The following is a 22,598-nucleotide window of genomic DNA, read 5'->3' on the forward strand; positions in this document are numbered from 1 at the left end:
CACAGACGTTGACCTCTCAATGTCATTGATAGACCACTATGTCATTGATAGACCACTTCCCAAGAATTAGGAGGTCTTGTCAGTCCCAAAGAGTGTTGGATCATTTCACTCTTCACCAGGGGATAGCCCTGAGATGTGAACGTGAGATGTTTGATGCTGGCTGGATGCTGCATAAAAGTAAATTATGAGGGGGAAGAAAATGGATCACACAGGCTACCAGTGTAGAACAAGCAACCGGAAGAGACCGCCAGGTGGCGCCCGGTGGCAGCGCTGGATCCCGGTCTCCACGGGGAACCTGGAAATTCCTGTTCTGGCCTCAGTCCTCCAACCCTTTCTTTGAGCAGTTACTTTGGCCCACAAAAGGTCTAGGACTACTCTGGGGCAGAAACTACTCGAAAACATATTGCTGATGACACTGCAGTTAAGGGCTGTCTCCAGGCCCTTTCAGGAGATCCGCAGAGTTCTTTGGTGTGGGTAGTTGTGGGGTGGTGGGTGGCGTGGAAATCTTGAGTCTTTTAAGAAAAGCAGGGCTTCCCTCCTACCTTAGTCAGTAAAACCTCTGCCTGCAACGTAAAAGATCGGGCTTCGATTCCAGGGTCAGGAAAATCCAAAGAAGAAGGCCATGACGACCCACTGAAGGACTCTTGCCTGGAGAATCTCCACGGTCAGAAGAGCCCGGCGGGCTACAGTCCACGTGGTCGCAAGAGTCGGACACGACTGAGGGACACCATCGCAGGAAGACTGCAGGCGGGAATGGGAGGAAGGTTGAGGGGCCAGAAGGATTCGGAGGAGAAAAGAAACTTTGAGGGACAGGAGGAGACAGGAGTCAGTCAGGAGGGGGCGGCTGGGTGGGGCCACGCGAGGCTTCCGCTGCCAGAGAGGGAGGCCCCGGGTTCCCGGGACTGTCTGGGCGTCACCAGAGGAGGAAGGGGGCGGGAGTGACCCGGGGTGGAAGAGGCGGGAATGGACGGAAGGGCGGGGCGGCCTCTCATATAAATAGCTCCGCTCCCCCAGCGAAGTCAGATCAAACCACTTTCCACGTGTTGATGGCCACGACCACTGACTCCGTAGCGCGTCTTAGTTTGGCGGCCCTGCTTCTACTCGGGTCTTTCTGGTTCTGCCCAGCGCGAGGCGGTGAGTTCGGGGATTAACCTGCGGGGAGCGGACACGGGGCCTTAAGACCCCGAGAGGGATGCGGGTGTCCGCCGGGTTCGGGAACCCGCGCCGGCCGCCTCCTGCTTTCAGACTCCGCGCGCTCCTTTCCCGCTGCGCTCCTGCTCCTCCGCCCCCACTCTCGGGCTGGTTGCCGTCCCCGGCCCTCCCAATCCCTGTATGTAAAAGACACGATCTGGGTGAAAAAGAAATCCCAGCAGGAAGGGAGGGGAAGCAGGGAGAAGTGGGAGCCAGGGCGGCCGCAAGAAGTGCTGCTGCAATCCCCGGGCCGCCCCTCGGGGATTCGGATCCGTTGGAGTCCGTGCAGGACAGGTGGCGGCCACTCCCGAGGGACCGAACCCACGGGGTGCAGGGGAAGGCGGGGTGCAGTCTGAGCAGTTGCGTTGGGCGGAGGGTGGGAGCGGGAGATGGGCAAGGGTCTAGGTGGAGTCCTCAACCTGGGTGGGGAGTGGGCGGGCAGTGCGGGAGGGAGGGGCGGGGAGATGGGTGGAGTCTGTCCTAGGAAGCCTCCTTAGAGTCCTGCTTGGTTACAACACTATTTTTTCCATATCCCTCCCCATCCCAAGAACCTCAGGGCCTCCAACAACTTCCCATCTGTGAAGGGACCCTAAACCTGCCCTCTGTCAACTGCCACCCTATCCTCTTGCCTGAGAATTCACTCCAGCAGAAGCCTCCCAGCCTGGCCCCCAGGACATAAAGCAGGAGAGCTAGGAAAAGAGTTTCCCAAAGTGTGTGACACAGGGCACCCCCACTTCTACCCTTCGGTCCCACAGTCATCTTCCCTAAGACCATGGACACAGTGGTCTATAATAGCCATTAGCTAAGACAGGAGTTGGAAAGAAAAAAAAAGGACAGGAGTTGGAGAACCTTTTCTTCAAAAGACAGAGAGTAAATCTGTCAGTCTCCACAAGCCATTTGGTGTCTGTGTGGTTAATACATCTTCACATTTGTGCTAGAAGAGCAGGCAAAGATGACCTGAAAAAACCAAAAGAACCGAGTGGCTGCCCTGGGTCACACCACAGTGATAGATGATTCATGCCCTAGGGATTCATCCAAGGGGTGCCTTAGCTTCCTGTTTATGAACCAGAAACTTACTCTGTCCTGTCTTGTAGGTTCTGGTTGGCATGAATGTGAAAGGAGTGTGGGTCCAGCAGATATGGGCTAATGTCCCCTGACCCCCTCTGCTCTAGAGTGGCTTCCTTGGTCCATGGAGATATAGGGGACACTGCATGAAATCTCAGGCATAAGCAGAGAATAGTGTGTGCATGCTAAATCGCTTCAGTCATGTCCAGCTCTTTGCAACACTATGGACTATAGCCCACCAAGGTCCTCTGTCCAAGAGATTCTCCAGGTAAGAACACTGGAGTGGGTTGCCATGCCCTCCTCCATGGGATCTTCTCTCACCCAGGGATAGATCCCACATCTACTCCAGCTCCTACATTACAGGCAGATTCCTTACTGCCGAGCCACGGGGGCAGGCCCTGGAGAACAGTGGTCCTACAACTATTCTGATGTCAGGCCTAAGCTACCTGCAGGTACATCTTATTTGTTCCCTGTGGCCCTGCTTATGCCAAACCACATGATCAATTCTATCCTCTGATGGCTGGTCCATCTGAACTAATGTTTAGGGGTTGATGAGCCCAGATCATGATGGACAACTTTGACATTCCAGGACCAGAGGCCTCATCTCTACCAGACCCAGGACCATAGCAGGAGTCACATTTATATGGTGTAGTATTCCCCACTGCACATTGCTTGGCCTTGCTTCAGGACATAAAGGGTCTGTGTTGTGACCCTCCAAGTAAAATACCATAGACGGCACATAGCACCTTTCCGAACACAGACACCTCTGACGTCACAGGTTCTGCTGGGTCATCTGCCCGAGAAGCAGGTCATCGTTCACCAATTGTCTGTGACTGCTTTTGTGCTAGGACAGCAGTTGTAACAGAAAACTATGGTCTGCAGAGCCTGAATTATGTCATATGTACAATTATAGAAATCAATGGCCACACTAGGAATTAAATGGAGATAGGATAGGGATGACACTCCTGCAGCCCTGGAGAGGTTGTAGATTGGTACTCCTCTCTGTCATTTTCTCCTGGATATGATATTGTTTACACGTACTATTGGGTGATGAAAGTCAGTGTCAGAAATGTGAACTTGGAAATCCTTCTACAGTAGCCCTCACCGCACGGTAATTTATTAACTGTGAGGATTTTCCATTCATATTGCAAATGCAACGGATGTGAAATGAGCACTCTGAGGATCAGTGAATGGGTGACACTCCTGTGGGCAGCACGTGGGACAGACATGTATTCCTGACCACAGATCTGAGGCACCACAGTGATAACATTCGGCCGTGGTGATGTTTCAGATTGCTGGACACGATGTCAGTCCCACGCTAGGTCCTTATGAATGTGGGGGTGGCTTCTTTGCCAAGTGTACACTTTCCCCAGTCACTGACCATGTGGCTTCCAAAGGCCAGAAGGACTTGTGTACTCGCTGTGGTGATAAGAGGGCCCTCCTTGCTGATGCTTGGCATCTCTGTCTCTAGTAATGGATTCTGAATGTAAGACCTGACTCAGTGCTGGAAGCTGCACATAGGATCTGGACATTTTGTTGGGATGTCTGCATTCAGCTTCCTGAACATCCAGCCTTGTGTTTGTCTCTGTTTTTTTTTTTTTTTTAATAATTTTTCCCTTCAACCATGCAGTTTTTAATAGGGCTCACTGCTCATCTGTTTGCCTCTAGGATCACCCTAGATTTAAAAAAAAAGTTTTTAATTAATTAATTAAAAATAATAAATATTGAAAAAAATAAAAAAATAATAAATATTGATATTGAGCACCTTTTCACATGCCTATTGGCCATGTGTGTGAATTCTTTGGAGAAATGTCTATTTAGATCTCTGCCCATTCTTTGATTGGGTTCCCTGTTTTTATTATTGAGTTGTAAGAACTTTTCATATATTTTGGAAATTAAGCCCTTGTCAGCTGCATCATTTGCAAATCTTTTCTCCCAGTCTGTAGTTTGCCTTCTTTGTTTTGTTTATGGTTTCCTTTGCTGTGCAAAAGTATATAAGTTTGATGAGGACCCACTTCTTTATTGCTTTTTCTCATCTTTTTGTTTTCTGTTTCTACCAGAGTAGAAGCCATCTTGAATTGGCCTTCTTTCAGGAACTTTAATTTCCCTGGATGGTTGCTGGGAGGAAGAGAAAGTTGGTTTTTTTGTTTGTTTGTTTGTTTTGAATGACAAATAATACTGGATCATTATAACTTATGTAATTTTCAAAAGTTGTACAATTATACAAAAATAAATAAATAAATAAAGGCGGGGCAAACAACCTGTAGAATTACACAGAATCCTTCTTCAAAATGCATTGGCATGGAAATTTTGAAGGAAAAATAAACAAATGGGACCGAAGCAAACTTGCAGAGTGATGAACTGGCCTAATTTCAATACTGTTGTGTCTCTGGGACTCAGGAAGCTGAGGAGAAGGAGAGAGATGAGGGAAGGGCAGGGCAGTGGAAGGGTCAGGACACAGACGACGTTTATCAGTTAAGTTTGCCACCTGAACTGGCACCGGAAGCGGTAACTGGGCTGGCTGAAAAGTTCTTTCAGGTTTCCATAAGATGGTGTGGAGAACCCTGAGGAAACTCAGTACAGTGACAAGGTCAGTGATCATCCAAGGCAAGCTCAGGATGGGGAAGGAGGAAGCCCTGAACACTCCCCTCCATGAGCTTCTTGCCAGAAATTCTTCCCTGACCTCTGATCAATTTCTATTAATTAACAAAGTGATCTAACTAGGAAGATTCTGGCTATCAGCCCACGAAACTTCCAAGAAGTGGGAAGAGGAGGAAGTGGCAACACCACGGTTGCGAGCTAGCAGTCTGGGGAAATTAAGTGAAGTGAAGTCACTCAGTCGTGTCCGACTCTTTGTGACCCGGTGGACTGTAGCCTACCAGGCTCCTCTGTCCATGGGATTCTCCAGGCAAGAATACTGGAGTGGGTTGCCATTTCCTTCTCCAGGGGATCGTCCTGACCCAGGGATTGAACCTGGGTCTCCCGCATTGCAGGCAGACGCTTTTAACCTCTGAGCCACCAGAGAAGCCTGGGAAAGCCTCAGGTTAATGACTGCAACTGCCCTACCTTGGGGTGGGGGTGGGGGCATCCGGGCAGAGCAACGCCGAGGCCCCAGAAGTGCAGTCTGTGCCTCCCCAGAAAGGATCCGCTCCTCTGACCTGGCATCCTCCACTCCTGCAAAATCGAGATCTAGGTGGAAAAGGGAGATATAGGTGGCCCCGAGACCCGTCTTGGCTTCCTGGACTTGCTTCTCATTGTCTGGTTCAGCGGGACACCCAGCAGAGAGTTCGGGGATGAACCTGCCAGGCAGGGGCGTGGGGGAAGTTGGGTGAGTTAAGACCTGAACAGGCTTGGTGGTGTGCGCAAGGGTTCTTGAAACTTCTTGCGGGGTGGCGCCGCACCCCTCTCCTCTTTCCCTTCCCCTGGGTCGGGTCCTTTACTCCTCGGTGGCTCCCCCGGGCTACTTGCAGGAGCTCCGGGCCAGAACAGGGGTGCCTTGGTGAAGTAGTAATGCGGAGAGTTTGGGAGGTGACGCTAGGAAAAGAGGGGGCCGGGACGCTACAGGAAATGCTGTTGAGGCCTCACAGGGCTCAGCCCGGCCCCTGGGAAGTGAGAGTCCTAGAGCCCGGGGAAGGGACCACAAGCCCACGATCTGCCCTTCTGCGCCATCGCAGCCACAGCGCTCCTGCGCCAGGCTTCAGCACTACGTGAACCCTGAACTTCAGATGTTCAAGCTGCTTTTAGAAAAGGCAGAGGAACCAGAGATCGAATTGCCAACATCCACTGCATCATCGAAAAAGCAAGAGAGTTCCAGAAGAACATCTATTTCTGCTTTATTGACTATGCCAAAGCCTTTGACTCTGTGGATCCCAATAAACTGTGGAAAATTCTGAAAGAGATGGGAATACCAGACCACCTGAGCTGCCTCTTGAGAAACCTGTATGCAGGTCAGGAAGCAACAGTTAGAACTGGACATGGAACAACAGACTGGTTCCAAATAGGAAAAGGAGTCCATTAAGGCTGTAAATTGTCACCCTGCTTATTAAACTTATATGCAGAGTACATCATGAGAAACGCTGGGCTGGAGGAAGCACAAGCTGAAATCAAGATTGCCGGGAGAAATATCAATAACCTCAGATATGCCGATGACACCACCTTATGGCAGAAAGTGAAGAAGAGCTAAAGAGCCTCTTGATGAAAGTGAAAGAGGAGAGTGAAAAAGTTGGCTTAAAGCTCAACATTCAGAAAACTAAGATCTTGGCATCCGGTCCCATCACTTCATGCAGAAACAGTGGGGAAACATGGGGAAACAGTGGAAACAGTGGCTGACTTTATTTTTCTGGGCTCCAAAATCACTGCAGATGGTGATTCCAGCCATGAAATTAAAAGACGCTTACTCCTTGGAAGGAGAGTTATGACCAACCAAGACAGCATATTAAAAAGCAGAGACATTACTTTGTCAAAAAAGGTCCGTCTTGTCAAAGCTATGGTTTTTCCAGTGGTCGGGTATAGATGTGAGAGTTGGACTATAAAGAAAGCTGAGCACGGAAGAATTGATACTTTTGAACTGTGGTGTTGGAGAAGACTCTTGAGAGTCCCTTGGGCTGCAAGGAGACCTAAACAGTCCATCCTAAAGGAGACCAGTCCTGGGTTTTCATTTGAAGGACTGATGTTGAAGCTGAAACTCCAATATTTTGGCCACCTGATATGAAGAGCTGAATCATTTGAGAAGACCCTGATGCTGGGAAAGATTGAGGGCAGGAGGAGAAGGGGATGACAGAGGATGAGGTGGTTAATGGCATCACTGACACAATGGACATGGGTTTGCGTGGACTCCGGGAGTTGGCAATGGACAGGGAGGCCTGGCGTGCTGCGCTTCATGGGGTCGAAAAGAGTCGGACGCGACTGAGCGACTGAACTGAATTGATGATCTGCACACAGAGCCCCTTCTGGTCCCTTCCTACTACTGATGAACTGAACTAGGTTCATTCCCTACTGCTCTCTGCCCTTGAAGGACCACGGGTCCCTTCCCTACTGCTCTGGGCCCTTGAAGGACCAGCGGTCTTTATCACGGATCAGTTAATCCCGGCAGGGTGGCCGGGGTAGGAGCTATTCAGCTTTCAAGGGCTCGGGCTGGGTGGGTGGCATTAGGTGGCCTAGCTTCTCCTGGGCAGTGAGGCAGGTGCTTACAGCAGGATGGATGTACAGGGCCATCTCCCTGGGATGGGGATCCTGAAGGCTGCCGCTGGTACAGTTCGGGTCCACTAGGCTGCCTGCGGCCCGGTCCCCCCCTGCCACCAGAACTCCCACACACTGTATCAGTGTTTGGGCTCAAGCTGTCCTGTCCTGGCAAAGTAGTTTCTGAAGTAATGACACTAAATGCAGCTCAACTTGATAGTAACGTCAAAAAGCTTCACAGTCTTAGAGTTGAAATGAAGGAAAAGTTGCCATCCCGAAATTGAAGAAGGAAAACTTCAGTCTTGGACAAAATGACCAGCAGAGGAGCCCATTTATGATCCTGTACATGCAGCTCAAGCCGTGTCTACACGTGTGTTTTATATCAGCCTAGGGATTTGCTATCCAGGTATATTTCTTGTAGTACTAGTATTAGCTGTTTTCAATCTTCACAGTGTGAAAAGGATTGAACTGGAAGATAGCATCAGCACCAGCAGTCGATCCCATGGGCTGTCTTAGTCCCAATCGTTCCCAGATGTCTCAGTATGTGAGAGGCAACATCCCAAAAATACAGCTCCCATCTCCAGTTATCCTCCCTTGTGGGTAGAGGAGTAGGACTTGAGAAGCGTCACTCTTTTGGAGGTCAAAGCTAAGGTGAATGATATCAAAGTATCTATCCAGGGAGAGGAACTCAAAAAATGTACTCTAAGAAGGTATCTTTTGGTGTACTTTCCATGGGGGTTATGTAGATGAAAAAGATCCAGTTAAAGAGCAACAAGCATTTTTAAAAAGAGGTAGAGATCAAGTTTCTGAAATTCCGGTGACAACGATGCTCCCTGAAAGTTGTAAGCAACGAGATCTTCATCACAGAAATCTTCCTATTACCCACTTGTGAACAGAAGGGGAAAAGCCCATGGTGGATTGCCTTACATGAACTTGGGGGATCTTAAATTGTTTTTATGACAGTGCAAATATGTAGAGGACAACAGTCCGCAGGCAACTTCTCAACAAAAGCTAGTTCACATGGCTGCTCAGATTGCCTGTGGAATGAGCTACCTGGTCAGAAGGAAGTCCTCCACAAAGACCTGGCAGCTAGGAGCTCTGTCATTGAACAACTTCAAGTTAAGAGCAAAGCCAGTCCCTCTCCAGAGTCTTGTTCCCCATGGACTCTCACTGTCTGGGGAACAGCAAAAACACGGGATTGATGGATGACTTTTGAAAGTCTGGTTAACAATGAATTCTCCAGCCTTCCCTGGTGATCCAGTGGCTAAGACTCCACACTCCCAATGCAGGGACCTGGGTTCCATCCCTGGTGGGGGAACTGGATCCTGCATGCCACAACTAAGAAGTCAGCATGCTGCTACTAAAAGAGCCCAAGTGTTTATGACTCTGGCCATTGCCCTAAGTGGACATCTACCCGTTTGATGTGGCCGAGTACCTGAAAGAGGGTTACCAAATAGCCCCGCTTATCAACTGTCCTGATGAACCATTTCTGTGATGGCTTGTGCTGGGCCTTCGATCCAGAGGAGAGGTGCAGTTCCAGGAAAGGACCCGGGGTCTCACAGAGGTCCGTGCGGCCCTGGGGGCCTGTGTCTGACTCTCCTCTCACAGTCCCCCAGCGTCAGGAGGAAGGTGCCTTTCGAGGCCCACTTTGAACCATCCAGTCACGTCTATCACCCAGGATCAGAGCAGCAGATTTGTCTTTCAGAACACCAAGCTTTAGGAATACTTTAACATCTGAACTTTCTAAGACAGACTTACTGATGTGGAATACTTTCTCAATCTCACTTTTATTAGCTTGAACTGAAAATGTTTGTGTAAATCTTTTACATATAGTTCCCTTAGAGGTACAGATATATTCTTACAAAATAAATAGTTTTTAAAATTGTTTAAACACACGTATTTGGACTAACAATCATATTACCAACTGCTTTTTATTGCCTGAATTCTACAAGGTAATGCAGTTGATTCACCTTTAAAGTTTTGGTTTCTTTCACTAGTTTTGGAGGTGATTCGTCTTCAACATGCAGTACTTTTTCTTAGGAAAATAAAAATCATCCAGCAGTTATGGGCTACTGTCCACCCCCCTCATTTGCTGCAGAGTAGCTCTTTGTTCCAAAGTGCCCTAGGGGAAGCCACAGGCATGAGCAGAGGATAGTGGCCACATAACAGCTCTAGTGTCACATCCAGGCCAGCTGCTGCTGGGTCTTGTTGTTCCCTGTGGCCCTGCTTATGCCAAAACACATAACCATTTCTATCCTATGATGGCTGGCCTCGCTGAACTAATGATTAGGGGTTGATGAGCCAACATCATGATGGGGAACTCCATTCCATGACCAGAGGCCTCATCTCTGCCAGGCCCCAGGACCACACCAGGAGCCACGTTTAAATGGTGTGACTTTCTCCACTGCAACACTCAGGGTCTGTGTTGTGAGCCTTCAAGTAGAAAATGGCACGTAGCACCTTTCTGACCACAGACACCTCTGATGTCCTGGTTCTGCAGGGTCATCTGCCCAGGAAGCAGCTCCAGCCATGCTCACCGTTCACCAATTGTGACTGCTTTTGTGCTGGGACAGCAGATTCAGCAGAGACCTCGAGTCTGCGAAGCCTAAAATATGTCTTCTGTACCATTACAGGAAACCTAAGGCCAAGTGGTATTAAATGGAGATAGGATAGGTACCACACCCCTGCAGCCCTTGAGAGGTTGTAGATTGGCACTTGTCTCTGTATTTCCTCTAGGATATTGTGTACACGTACTATTGGGGGATGTGGAGGTAGGGTCTGAAGTCTGAATCTGGAATTCACCAATATGGTAGCCTTCACCCCACGTTAATTTATTAGCTACTAAGGACTCCATGAATGTCACAGGTCCAGAGCATGTGAAATGACCGCTCCGTGGGCTGTGGACCCGATGATAACCACTGTAAGCAGAACCTGGGACTGCTTTCCATTGATGGCCTGGTACTCTGAGCTTCGCTCAGCAACTGGGGGACCATGATAATGCTATAGTTCCTGTGCATGATATTAGAACCACTAGGTGCAATGTGAATGTGAGAGTAGTTTCTGCTTCTGCAGGTTCACTTACCCCAGTAAACAACCAGGTGGCTCTTTGGGAAAGAATGGAAGGACTTTTGCACTAGATGTGGTGATGAAAGGGCCCTCCTCTTTAGAACATGGTTTCTTTCTCTGGTGGTACCTTCTGAGAAGTGACTCAGATCCAGAAAATGTGCCTGGATCAGAAGTTTGGTAGGAATGGATGCTTTTGGCTTCCTGATCATCCAGCCTTGTGTGCTGTCTCTCTTTAATTCTTTCAATGGTACAGTTTGTATCTAGGTTCCTGCCCATCTGTTTGCCTTTAGGATCGCCCTGTGCTATGAGCCAGCATCATATTCTCTGCAGTCAGGCCCTGGCTGGCATTGAGACTCTCTAATCACTTTGAGCCCTGAACCTACTATTCTGCTGACCTAGAGCACCCCCACCTGGAATCTGATTTTTCCACAACTTCCATCCCTCTTCCTGATATAAGCCCACAGGAACACCATGTCCTCCTACCGTCCCTGACCCTCAGCAAAAGTTCATCTTGGAGCTATTGGAGATGCTTCTCATCCACGCTTTCCTCTCAGGCTCCATAGAGTCCATCAGGCTTTCCCATGGAGCTGGTGGACTGCACACACTTCCCTGCCCTTTCACACCGTGTCCGCCCTGGCAGATTCACTTCTCTGAGCCTTGGATCCCCTCCTCTACCACCTGTCTTGGAAGTTCTGGACTTTCTCTTTCATGCCACGTGGGCCAGGCCTTTCTCCAGGCTTCCAAGTCCCATCCTAGTGGGAGATCACCAAGTCTCCCGAGCCTTGCTAAGTCCTTTGACCCGTAATTATAAACTCTCCCTTCTCTAGCTTTCGGTTCTGTGCTCATCCTCCCCACCCCCACCCCCACTGTCTGTGACCCACTTCCTCAGGAACAGCCCCCTTACCCTCTGCATCTCCCACAGACACTCAGAGAGAACCTGACATCCTCTGGGTTTGGGCCTTTCCTTCTGAACCAGCCTGGCCCATCCCTGGGAAACGTATGTGTTGGTTAGTGCTACGTGCGGAGCTCGTGAGCAGAGTGGAAACGGGGCGTCTCCAGGGCTGTGTGGTTTCTTGCCTGCCTGAGGCTTCGTCACCTTCCTCAGTCGTGCCTGGTGAGGGGTGGGGGGCAGGCGGGGGTCCTGCTCTGTCAGCCCAGCCCGCAGCCTTCCTCTGCTGTCACAGACCTGGGGGAGGAGGCCTATGGGTCTTCTTCTCCCAAAGTCACCCTCTCTGCGGTTTGCCTTCACAGACGCTCACTCTCTGTCCTATAACTTCACCATCACTCCTCGGCCCAGACCTGGACAGCCGTGGTGTGAGGTTCATGGCCAGGTGGACGGACAGGTTTTTCTCTCCTATGACTGTGGTCATGCTAAGATCATATTCACAAGTCCATTGGGAGAAGAAGTGAAAACCATGAAGTCCTGGGACACACAGATCGAAACTCTCAGAGACATCAGGGACCAACTGCGTGACTTTACACTGGAGAAACACATGGTCACGGGTAAGTTAGAAAGTCCAAGTACAGGAGGAGCAGATGGGGCTTAAAAACACAGTTGGATATTGGTTCTTCCCTAGTCATCCAGTGGAAAGAGCAGCTGTTGCATGAGAGACCAGGGCCAGATTAGCTGGGCCCAGCTGACCTGCAACCAGGGGACGTGAACCCAGGGGAGGTGGACCCAGGTGGGGAAAAGAATCTGTCAAGCCCAGAGGCTGAGCTCTTTCTTTCCAACGGTGGGAGCAGACCCTCTCACCCTGCAGGCCAGGATGACATGTCGCTGTGAGGATGACAGACACATCAGTGGATCCTGGCAGTTTGGCTTGAATGGACAAATGAGCCTCCACTTTGATTCAGAGAATGGACACTGGAGATTGGATCACCCTGGAGGCAGATGGATGAAAGAGAAGTGGGAGAATGACAGAGCTGTGACCAACTTCCTGAAGAAGGTCTCCATGGGAGACTGCCGGGCCTGGCTTCAGGGTTTCATGGTGCGCTGGGAGAAAATGTTGAAGACCTCAGGTAAGTGAGAAGGGAGGAGAAAGTGACAGTCCCCTCGTGGTGACATGGACCGACTCCCGTGTGTGTGTGTGTGTTTGAGAAAGTGATCTGTCAGAGGTGAGTTGTCCTGGCAGACCAATGACCCGGGGATGCTCTGTCATCCTCCTTCTTCTTCCACCTCCTGTCGTCTCTCCTCACAGCACAGGCCTTTCTGCGACTGAACATGGATTTTTGCTGATCCCAAACCTGTAGACATCTTTTTGATTTCTGGGATTTATTTCTCACTGTACCCTCTTTGCAGGTTTTGTTTTAAATGTCACCAATCCTCCTTCTGGAAATCTGTCAGTACCACCTCTGCTCTCAGCTCCTGAGGACTCCATCTTCACGTCACCATCTCTGTGTCACAGCACGACTGAGTGGCTGTGTTGGAAACCTCGCTCCCCCATCAGCTGTCAGAGCCCCCTGAGGACTGGGCTCCTCCCTTCCTCCATCTTATCTGAGGACCTGTGACAGGGGTCTCCATGTGATGGGTGCAAGCTGTCTGTAGAGGAGGGGTACCTGAGTTAGGGGGGCTGAGGAGGCATCTGCCGAGTTTGGGGTCTGGACAAGGGCATCATTCTCACTCTCCTTGCAGCATCACCGACCACGGTCCCCCCTAGAGTCCAGCCCAGGGCCACAGCCATCAAGACTGAAGCCTGGATCCTCCCTGTGGTCCTCACCAGTTTCATCATAACTGTCTTCCTGGGCTGAGTCCTTTCAAAGAACAGGTTCTGAGGGCAGAATCCAGAGGGAAGGCAGGGGCACAGGGCCTGGTGTGAGGGGGGGAAGGTGAATCCCAGCCGACCCCTGCCCCTCACTGAACCTCTTCATCCTGGAAATGAGCAGGTGGATAAGACCCCATGTCACCTGAGAGCAGAACTCAGACAAGCTCAGCCCTGAGTTCTGAGAGGTCCCCAGTGTCAGCAGACATTGTGAAAAGGGAGGGGCCCTCACTAGGCTGAGGGCCTATTGATGCTGAAAGGGTTGAGCCACGTCCCCTGACTGAGCACAGACCGCTGGCTGGCAGGGCCCAGGGTGGGTGGTGTGAGAACAGCAGGCGCTCAGGGCGAGGGCAGGACTCCCGGGGCTGAGAGCAGCATGGGGGCTCCTCATGACGTGTCAGCAGGGAGGGGACCCACCCAGGGGCCAAGATGAGAGGGGCCGGGCTCATCCCAGGAGGAAGGGCAGGAAGGCCTTTGCAGACCCAACTCCAAAGGCCTGTTCTCACCGGAAGTGGCTTGGGCCAAGCAGGCAAGGCAGGAGCCCCACAGCAGAGACTGTGGGAAGGGGCGAGGCCAGGCCTGTGCTCCTGGGGCAGCAGCAGTTCTGACTCAGCCTGTGGCCTGCTCGTCACCAGCCTCCTGGGGACCCAGAGCCTCCATCACTGAGCGGCCCTGCCTTGAGCAGAGGTCCTGGGGATGGTGGGCCTGAGCTGGGGTGGAGGCGCCCAGCTGGGCGGGACCAGGAAGAGATGGGGGGCAGGGACCTGGTCCTGAGAGCTGTGTGTGCTGCTCAGAGGCTGGAGGGGAGGGAAGGAAGGAGGTTTGCCTGCAGCCCCCCAGGGCTGTCAGGAGGCAAGGTCCCTCCTCCGGGGACCTGCTCCCTGGTCCTTTAGGCCCCCCTCCGGGAGGATCTGGACCTGAGTGAAGGGAGCAGATTGATTCCTCACTGGCTCCAGTCCTGAGCCTGAGCAGGGGGTGTCAGGGCCTGGGGTGACTCTGTGATGCAGGAAGGAAGGAGAAGGGGACAAGAAGCTGCTGGGCCCGTGGTGGGGGTGGGGGACATAGGAGCCCCTCAGTGAGGGCGGGGCTGGGGAGGGCTGGGGAGGGGCAGCCCCAGGAAAGGGACAGGAGTTCCTCACGCTCCTGGATCAACCTCTTTCTTTTCTGCAGGAGATGGTGCTCCCAGGAAGCCCAACAGGTGCTCTGTCTGCCTTTCTCTTGTTCTTCTCTTTAGATCCAGGAGATCAGACCCCATGAATCCTGAGTATGTTATCCGGTTGCTGTGACACAGTAGATGCATCATCTCATGGCCTTTATCACATTTGATGAAATCCTACTCAGCATCTTAAAATACAAAAACAGAAACAATTTATTTCACCACTTTTTTTTGGTGATACATGATGGAATACCTATACTTAAATATTCAAGTACTTGAAGAAATCTCCAGAAACAGGACATTTTTCATCTTATTCTAGTTTGTGGATAGTTAGACTATTCTGTGCCTCGTGACCTCATTCTTGCAAGTGATATTGCAAGAAAAATGCCATTTGCTGTTATACAACTCAGGGATTCTTTCTGTGTCTGGAGAAACCACTTCAGCCTATTTTCAATTGAGCGAAGTTTTATTTATGACTGTCTCCCTTAATAATTTATTATGCTGAAAGTGAAAGTGTTAGTCGCTCAGTCCTGTCTGACTCTCTGCGACCCCGTGGACTGTAGCCCGCCAGGCTCCTCTGTCCATGGGATGCTCCAGGCAAGAACACTGAAGTGGGATGCTGTTTCCTTCTCCAGGAACCTCTCCAACTCAGGGATTGAACCCGCGTCTCCTGTGTCTCCCTCATTGACAGGCGGATTCTTTACCATCTGAGCCACTGGGGAAGCCCATTTATTATGCTACTGCTTTTTAAATCAAAATCTCAGTACTCCAGAAAACTTGAAGTATATAAGTTTCTCTCTCACGAGAGAAGTCATGATGTTTCACCATTTCTCCACCTTATGGGATTAAATGTAACTGGTGCTTCTGAGAAAACATGGTCTGAGTGGATGCGTGCACCCTGTGTTCATGGCAGCGCTGTTCCCAGCAGCCAGGCCTGGAAGCCACCTCGTGTCCACTGACAGATGAATGGAGAGAGAAGATGGTGACATATATCCAGTGCAATGTTACTCAGCGTCAAAAAGAATGAAATAACGCCATATGTAGCAACATGGATGGACCTAGAGATTGTCATATTGACCGACATACGTCAGACAGAGAAGCAGAAACACCTTTTGCCATCACTTACATGCGGAATCCAAAAAGTCGTGATACAAGTTCTCTTACTTACGAAAGAGACTCAGAGACTTAGAGAGTGAATTTATGGTTGCTGGGGGAAAGGATGGGTGGAAGGGATAGTTAGGGAGTCTGGGATCAAGATGTAGACACTGATTTATTTAAAATGGATAACCAACAAGGACCTACTGTATAGCACATAGAACTCTGCTCAGTGTTATGTGGTAGCCTGGGTGGGGAGGGGAGGGGAGTCGGGGAAGAATAGATGCATGTACGGAAGTGAAAGTGAAAGAAAATTAGTTAAACAATCATGTCTGACTCTTTGGGATCCCATGGACTGTAAGGTGCCAGTTCCTCTGTTCATGGATTCTCCAGGCAGGGGAGTACTGGAGTGGGTTGCCATTTTCTTCTCCAGGGGATCTTCCCAACCTGGGGTTCGAACCCCGGTCTCTTGCATTGCAAGCAAATTCTTTACCAACTGACCCACCAGGGAGGATAGAGAAATGTATGTGTGTGTGAAATCCCTCGCCTAGCTTCTTTGTGCTGCTCATCAGGATGCCTGAACTCCTCTCTGGGTGTATATTTCCGCTTTGCTTCCATATTAAGTAAACTGTTTCTCTGTATGTCTCCAGTAATAACATTGGTACCTATTTTTACAGTTTTTGCCTCCTTGAAACATTCTTACTTTGAAAGACAGTAAGAGCCAAGGGAACTTAGCATCTCGCCCCTGGTGTTTAGTATCTAGAATTCCTCATTTTACACCAAGCTACCCAGGTTCAATTCCTGGGCAGGAAACTAAGATCCCTCTTTAGCACCGCTCACTGCTGTCTCTCTGAGATCAATATTAAGGAAATATGCACCTTACATTAAGTTGTAACTATCCACCTCAAATATACAGGTAGAGGGGCTTCACAAGTTTGTCATGGGAGATTTTGCCTCCACCAAGAGTTTAGAAAAAAAGAAAGTCCTCTCAAAGTTAACCTGTTTCCTTCCCTTTCTAGGGCCTTTAATGTCTATTGTTGTTCTATCCTTTCTAGTCCTTGTTTATTTAACCTTGTGATTGACTTTGTGTCTGTAGGATCTACCAGTTTGAAATAACACTCATGGTGGCTCAAGAAATATAGCCCATTCCAGTGGAGGGTGGCCCAGATCCATGTAGGTCCCTGTGAGGGACTTCTGCACCTTGAGGGGAGGCTCAGTTCAGTGGTCCCTGTCCAGCAGGGAGAAGTTTGGATAGAAGAAAGCTTCGGCCCCTTAACCCTTCAGAATAAGGGTGTAGAACCCCTCAGTGGGTCATGAGACAGGCTGGGACAGTTTGCTGCAGTGAGTGTACCTGGACAAAAGTCACATCAAGCATCAAAATACAAAGAAATTATAAGGGGCTGAAAACAATTGTGTGCCTGTGCAGTTGGGGCAAATAATCAACAACAAGATACAAAAAGACCAAAAACCCAAAGCGATTTCAGAGCAGCCAGGAGCAAAAGCAGGTACTGGTCATGATCCCTGCACACAGCACCACCAAGGGGAACAAATCACCCAGGTCATCCCCCTGGTCAGAACCCAGGACCCACCCCCACACTCATCTCATATGTAGGTCCGGATCCCCCACGCTCTGGAGCCAGCAAGGAAACATGTTACTTGTTTTTGCTCCCTCATGAGTCCCAATGAAGCTTCTTTTCCCCTGAATCCGTGTCTGGCCTTTTATCAGCTTCTATTGATCGAGTCCAGGAACCCTGGCTGGTAACACAGGAGGACTTTGGCTAAATAAAGGTCAGGAATGCTGCTTGGAGATGGTGTCTCCAGTGGGCTTCATCAGAAACAGGGATTGAACACATGCAGATTCCAGGTGGGGGCTCACTGTGTCAGGAACAAAGCAGGTGCAGTGGCTGATATGAGCAGAGAGATGGGAAGGCCCGCCGGGTCCTGACTGCAGAGACTATGATGCTGGTTCACAGCACAGGGCGACCCTAGAGGCAGACAGCCTGGATGGGCGGCCAACCTAGATACACCTGCATGATGGAAAGGAATGACACAAAGGGATTCCCTGCTGGCCCACTGGTCAGGACTCCGGGCTCACTGCCAGGTGCCCGGGTTTGATCACTGCTCAGGGAACTAAGATCCCAAAAGCCAGGCAGCCGACCAAAAAACAAAAAACCCAGAAACGAAAAGAAAACACAAGCTGGATGATTAGGACGCTGAAAAGAGCCATCCCAATAGCTTGTCTGGATACACTGCCCAGTTTCTAGAACTGAGCCAGTTATCAGAACCAAGAATCCATGACTAGAGAGAGATGCCAGTTTCCAGCAGGAAGGCCCACTTATCACCATGGCAAGCGCAGTGCAGCAGTCTCTGGCCTTCCCCATCCTTGGAAGCCACATGGCCATTGACTCAGGTAAGTGCACACTGGGACGCAGAAGCCACCCCAACATTCCTGTGGACCCAGTGTGTGACTGACATCGTGCCCAGGGATCTGAAGCATCATCACAGCCCCACTGCTATTAATGTGATGCATGAGATACAGAGTATTGAATACATAACCGTCCTGCATCCTGCTTACAGGGGTATCATGGTGTGTGAAGACCCACACAGTGGTTATTTCCCATTCCGTGGATTTGAACCAGTGATGGAAAACTCTCTGTGGTTAGGAATGGGGTGAAGGCTGCCATAGTTGAGAAGTACGAGTACATTCTCATATTGTCTTTCCTTTGCTACAAATAGAATGTTGCAAGACCACCTTTTTCTGGGTAAAATGACAGAGATTCTTTAACAATCATAACCTGAAAGCATGCAGGACTGTGATTCCTTCACATCTCTATTTTATATCTGCCTGGTCTAAAGCATTTCTATCAATGGCCGAACTCTAAATATTTCAGAATTTGAAGACCAGAGGCCTCTGCAGAGGCCTGCTCAACTCAGCTGTGGAAGGAGTTCATGGAAAGGACATGAAGGAATGAGTGTGGTGGGATCTGCTACTAGGACACTAGGACCCTGTAGCACCCATGACACTGAAGTCCATCAGCGGGGAAATCGTGCCGGGGGTAACCTGCCTGCCTGCTAAGTCACTTCAGTCGTGTCTGACTCTTTGCGACCCTGTGGACTGTAGCCCACCAGGTCCCCCTGTCCATGGGATTCTCTGGGCAAGAATACCAGAGTGGCTTGCCATGCCCTCGCCAGGGACAGCTTGTGACATCCTAATCAGAGCATCACAACCCAGTCCCACAGGGTCAGAGGCATGGCCACGCCACGTGTAGTGGGGAAACCGATCATTTAAACATGGCTACTGATAGGGTCCTGACTCTGGTAGGGAAGGGACCTCCAGTCTTGATGAACTGGCCTCATCCACTCGGTAATCGTTACTGAGAGGCCAGTTGTCCTAGGATAGAAGTGACTGTGTGGTTGGCATTAGCAGGGCCACAGGGGACAAATAAGATGACCAGCAGGGGACTGAGCCCTGACCCCAGAACTGTCGTACCTCCCCTATCCTCTGCCACCTCTGCGGCCTCACACAGTGTCCCTGTGGCCCCTGGGGCTGAGGAAGCCAGTCTACAGCAGAGGATGGGCGCTAGCCTGTGACTGCAGGACCCACCCTCCTGTCACATCCCCACCACCAGACGCTACAAGGCAGGACTGGGCAGGGTTGAGATTCATGAACAGGCAGCCGAGGCAGCCACTGGATAATTAATTCCCCAGGTGATGAGTCACCCAGTGTTGGGGTTCGCAAACCAGGGCAGTGGTCAGAGGGATTCCTTTGGTTTTTCACATTGTCTTTGCCTGTTGTCACACCACAAACATGGAGGTGCACAGAGACATTCGCCAAAAGGCCTGAAGAGACGAACACATTTATTGTTTTCTGCAGATTTCGCAGCTCCTGTCTTAATCAATAACCATTATAGATTTCCATCTCCACAGTCTGTGGACGATATGAATGTGGGACCGAAGGGAAGAAGTGGGGGTGCCCCTCCTCACCCTCAGGCCCCATGTCACACTTTGGGGGACTGGGCTCCCGTCCCTCCCGGGGACCAGGCTGGGAGGCTTTTGCTTGGGTGAGTCCTCAGGCAAGGGGATAAGATGCCAGGTGGTGGAGAGTGTGATTCGGGTCCCTTCACAGGTGGGAAGGTATTGGCGGCCCTGGGCTTCTCAGGATGCAGAAATGTGGAATGAACTTAGTGAGCTGCAGGGGAGGAGCTGTGACCCCTAAGGGGATGTGTCTGGGGAAGTGAGAGCCCGGGGTGGCGCTGGTGGTTTATGGCTGGTACAGCGGCCTGGGAGTTCAAGGGCAGGGGGTCGTGTGGACGAGAAGGGTCTGTGTGAACAGACGAGGTCAGTGCTGTGTGCTTTTCAGGGGGTGTCTGAGTTCCCCCCACAGGAAGGTGGTCTGGCCCAGCCCTGCCATGGGGGCTCCCACTCCTCGGGGCGTGGGTGAGGGGCTGGGAGCTTGGGGATAGCAGTGTTCCCTTCATGCCCTTGCTTGGCCTCTCGCCGCCCTACCTCCCATTGTCTGAGCATTGCTTTTTCAACCAATTTGCCCTTTTGCTGGCCTGAAATTGGCCAACTAGGCCAGCAGCTGCCAAGAAGGAAAGAAGCTCACCTAAGGATTGAGGAGGAGGAGGTGGAGGCAACACTGCGCCCATAGGCTCTTTAACCAAGGCCAGCTTAGGTCCGCTCTCTGGTTATAATGCATCACCCCGCCTTCTCCCCGCAGGTTCACCAGGAGCTCTCCACCCTGCGCTTCGTGGACACAGTTGGGCAGCAGAAGCAGGACCAGGAAGCAAGACTGACGTTGGTGCCAGCAGCCCTTGCCACCTGGAGCCCGGGGTGACCCACCTTGGGGAGGAGCCTGGCTGGCCAGTGGAGGAGGGGATGAGCCCCCAGAGTCCTCCCACTGGAGTCTCTCCTGGGGACTCCCCCCAGGCTCCCCACATCCTCTGTGGGACTGTTGTTCTTCAAAATTTCAATCATCTGTGCCTCACCTTTCTTCTGTCCATCCCCTTCTCTGGATCCCCAGGTTCCTTGTGTATCTTTAGGGGCACTAACACCTGATAAGGGGCTTCCCAGGTGGCGCAGCGGTAAAGAATCTGCCTGTCAATGTGGGAGATGTCTGTTCCATCCCCAGATGGGGAGGATCCCCTGGAGGAGGAAATGGCAACACTCTCCAACATTCTTGCATGAGGAAATCCCATGGACAGTGGAGGCTAGCGGGCTACAGTCCACAGGATCACAGAGATACGACTTAGTGACTAAACAACAACTCCTGAGAGAGGGGTTGGTGAGTCCTCAGCATATACAAATTCGGGTTATCTGCATGATCTTCTCAGGTCCTAAATGAATATTTAGCCTCTGTTCATTCCCTTAGGTAGCGTTTCCCATTTACAAATGTGTAAATTGAGGCATGGCAAGATGAAGAAACTAGCACAGTCCGAATTTTGTCCAGATTCCTGTTTCTGGAGGTATCTATAGTCTACATCCATGAAACTGCTTCAGGTGCTAATTCCAACCTCCCCAGCCTTCCACCTCTGACCTCATGCCTGGGGATCTGGGATGAGGCTGGGGATCAGGGGCATGCATGAGGTGAGTCTGGTTGCCCAGGTCCCTGGGGCCCATGCTCCTCACACCAGGCCGACCTGACACATCTCTGATGGCAGCCTCTGACTTCCTCCTGTTCTCCCAGTCCTTCCTCCCTGTGGTCTGGGTCTACCTGGGGCTTCCAGGTTGCCTCCTCTGGAGGACTCAACCCAGGCTCCCGCCCCCAGCCCTTCATATGGCACCTGGCCCCACCAAGCTCTTGTCCCACCCAGCCCTGAGTCCTGCCCACCCTTGTGGGCCTCTTGTCCTCCAACTGGCCTCCCCGCACAGGTCCGTCCCACACAGAGACTCTAGTGAGTCCGTTGAGAACCTTCTTGCCTCCTTTGCACCTGTTGACTCACAGAGTTTGCTGCTCTCCGTGGGCGGCAGCTGGGTGACCCCAAGGTGGAGCCTGGTGGTGGGATGTGAGTCAGGGCTTCTATCAGATAAGCCTGCGTGTGGCCATGCAGTCACACGGCTCATCAGGACCCCGGGGACCTGCGACGATTGTCTCAGCCTGGGCTGGGGTCACAGGGAGGCGGGGCAGAGCTGAGGGATGGCGAGATCCAAGCTTGGCTCCTCTGTGTGTGTGTGTGTGTGTGTGTGTGAGGTGTGTGTGTGTGTGTGTGTGTGTGTGTGTTGGTGAGGGGGTGGCTGTTTGCAGAGAGTCTTCTGTGTGGAGCCCTGCTGGCTGTGAGCCCCATCCAGTGCTAGGCATGGTCTCCAAATGCTGGCCAGGGCACCAGACATTTTGCAATCTGCTGACTCTGTGCTGGGACAGGGAGCAAGCAATTCTGTGCCCATGGTCTCTAAGAGTGGAGTCTCCGTTTCCCACAGTCCTCCAGTGCTCCAGATCATAAACCCTCTTGATTTCCAAAACAGGAGTGGCGGCGGGGGTCGTGGGGCTGCTTCTCCCAGCGCTGCACCAGGGCTGGGGTGCCTGATGTAGGGCCAAAACCTCCTGCTCCTTAGGCAGAATGCTCCAGTGTGATGACCCCTCTGTTTGAGAGTAGCTGCCCAAAGGGTCCCGACTAGATCCCTTCTTTTCTGCTCCTGCCCTTCTCAGTGTGGTTCTTTCTCTATGCTGGTTGTAGAGGGGATGTTCTGCCAATTTCAGGTCATTTTCTCAGAAAGAGAGCTGTTTTGTACGTGGTTGTAGTTTTGGTGTGTTCATGGGAGAGAGGAGCTCAGGGCATCCTACTTGGCCATCTTGATTTTGCCTTTGTGTGATCAATGATCTTTCATGTTAGTATTGTAATTGTTTTGGGGTGCCAGGAACCATGGGCACATTGCCATCCAATATGTGTGTGTGTCCTGACTGCTCCGTTGACCCGTCCATCTCTCTCCTGAGACGCCTGAGTCCCTGAGACACAACAATATCGAAATTAGGCCAATTAATAACCTTACCTCTATATGTCCCATTGACAGGAAGAATCATGCCTCTCTCACTTTAAATCCAAAGACAGAAATGGTTAAGCTTTTGAAGAAGGCATGTCAAAGCCAAGATG

General features: G+C 51.0%; 1 protein-coding gene and 2 pseudogenes across 4 annotated transcripts; all 3 read left to right on the top strand.

Annotated features, from left to right (window-relative positions):
• Nucleotides 1–22,598, top strand: part of LOC122684251 — a 99,383-nt pseudogene that overhangs the window by 54,441 nt on the left and 22,344 nt on the right.
• LOC122684465 (UL16-binding protein 3-like) lies at nt 957–20,937 on the top strand. 4 transcript variants are annotated; one of them, XM_043888584.1, is made up of 5 exons: nt 957–1,134; nt 11,752–12,003; nt 12,244–12,519; nt 13,133–13,265; nt 14,430–15,025. In XM_043888584.1, exons 1-4 carry the CDS (start codon nt 1,047–1,049, stop codon nt 13,246–13,248), a joined length of 732 nt encoding a protein of 243 aa, XP_043744519.1. In that variant the 5' UTR covers nt 957–1,046; the 3' UTR covers nt 13,249–13,265; nt 14,430–15,025. The 4 variants fall into 4 exon arrangements, with proteins under 4 accessions (XP_043744519.1, XP_043744521.1, XP_043744522.1 ...); XM_043888586.1 differs by having other exon boundaries at nt 14,494–15,025; XM_043888587.1 differs by lacking the exons at nt 13,133–13,265; nt 14,430–15,025 and adding an exon at nt 20,534–20,937.
• LOC122684084 lies at nt 7,480–9,028 on the top strand (annotated as a pseudogene).

Source organism: Cervus elaphus, chromosome 26, assembly GCF_910594005.1.
Source record: "Cervus elaphus chromosome 26, mCerEla1.1, whole genome shotgun sequence".
Classification (NCBI taxonomy): domain Eukaryota; kingdom Metazoa; phylum Chordata; class Mammalia; order Artiodactyla; family Cervidae; genus Cervus; species Cervus elaphus.

What these genes read in the sequence shown, in the direction of transcription:
- LOC122684465 (XM_043888584.1), top strand. Translation starts at nt 1,047, where the DNA reads ATGGCCACGACCACTGACTCCGTAGCGCGTCTTAGTTTGGCGGCCCTG. An exon ending in GTTCTGCCCAGCGCGAGGCG is followed by an intron (nt 1,135 to 11,751) that starts GTGAGTTCGGGG and finishes TTGCCTTCACAG; the next exon opens with ACGCTCACTCTCTGTCCTAT. An exon ending in GGAGAAACACATGGTCACGG is followed by an intron (nt 12,004 to 12,243) that starts GTAAGTTAGAAA and finishes CGGTGGGAGCAG; the next exon opens with ACCCTCTCACCCTGCAGGCC.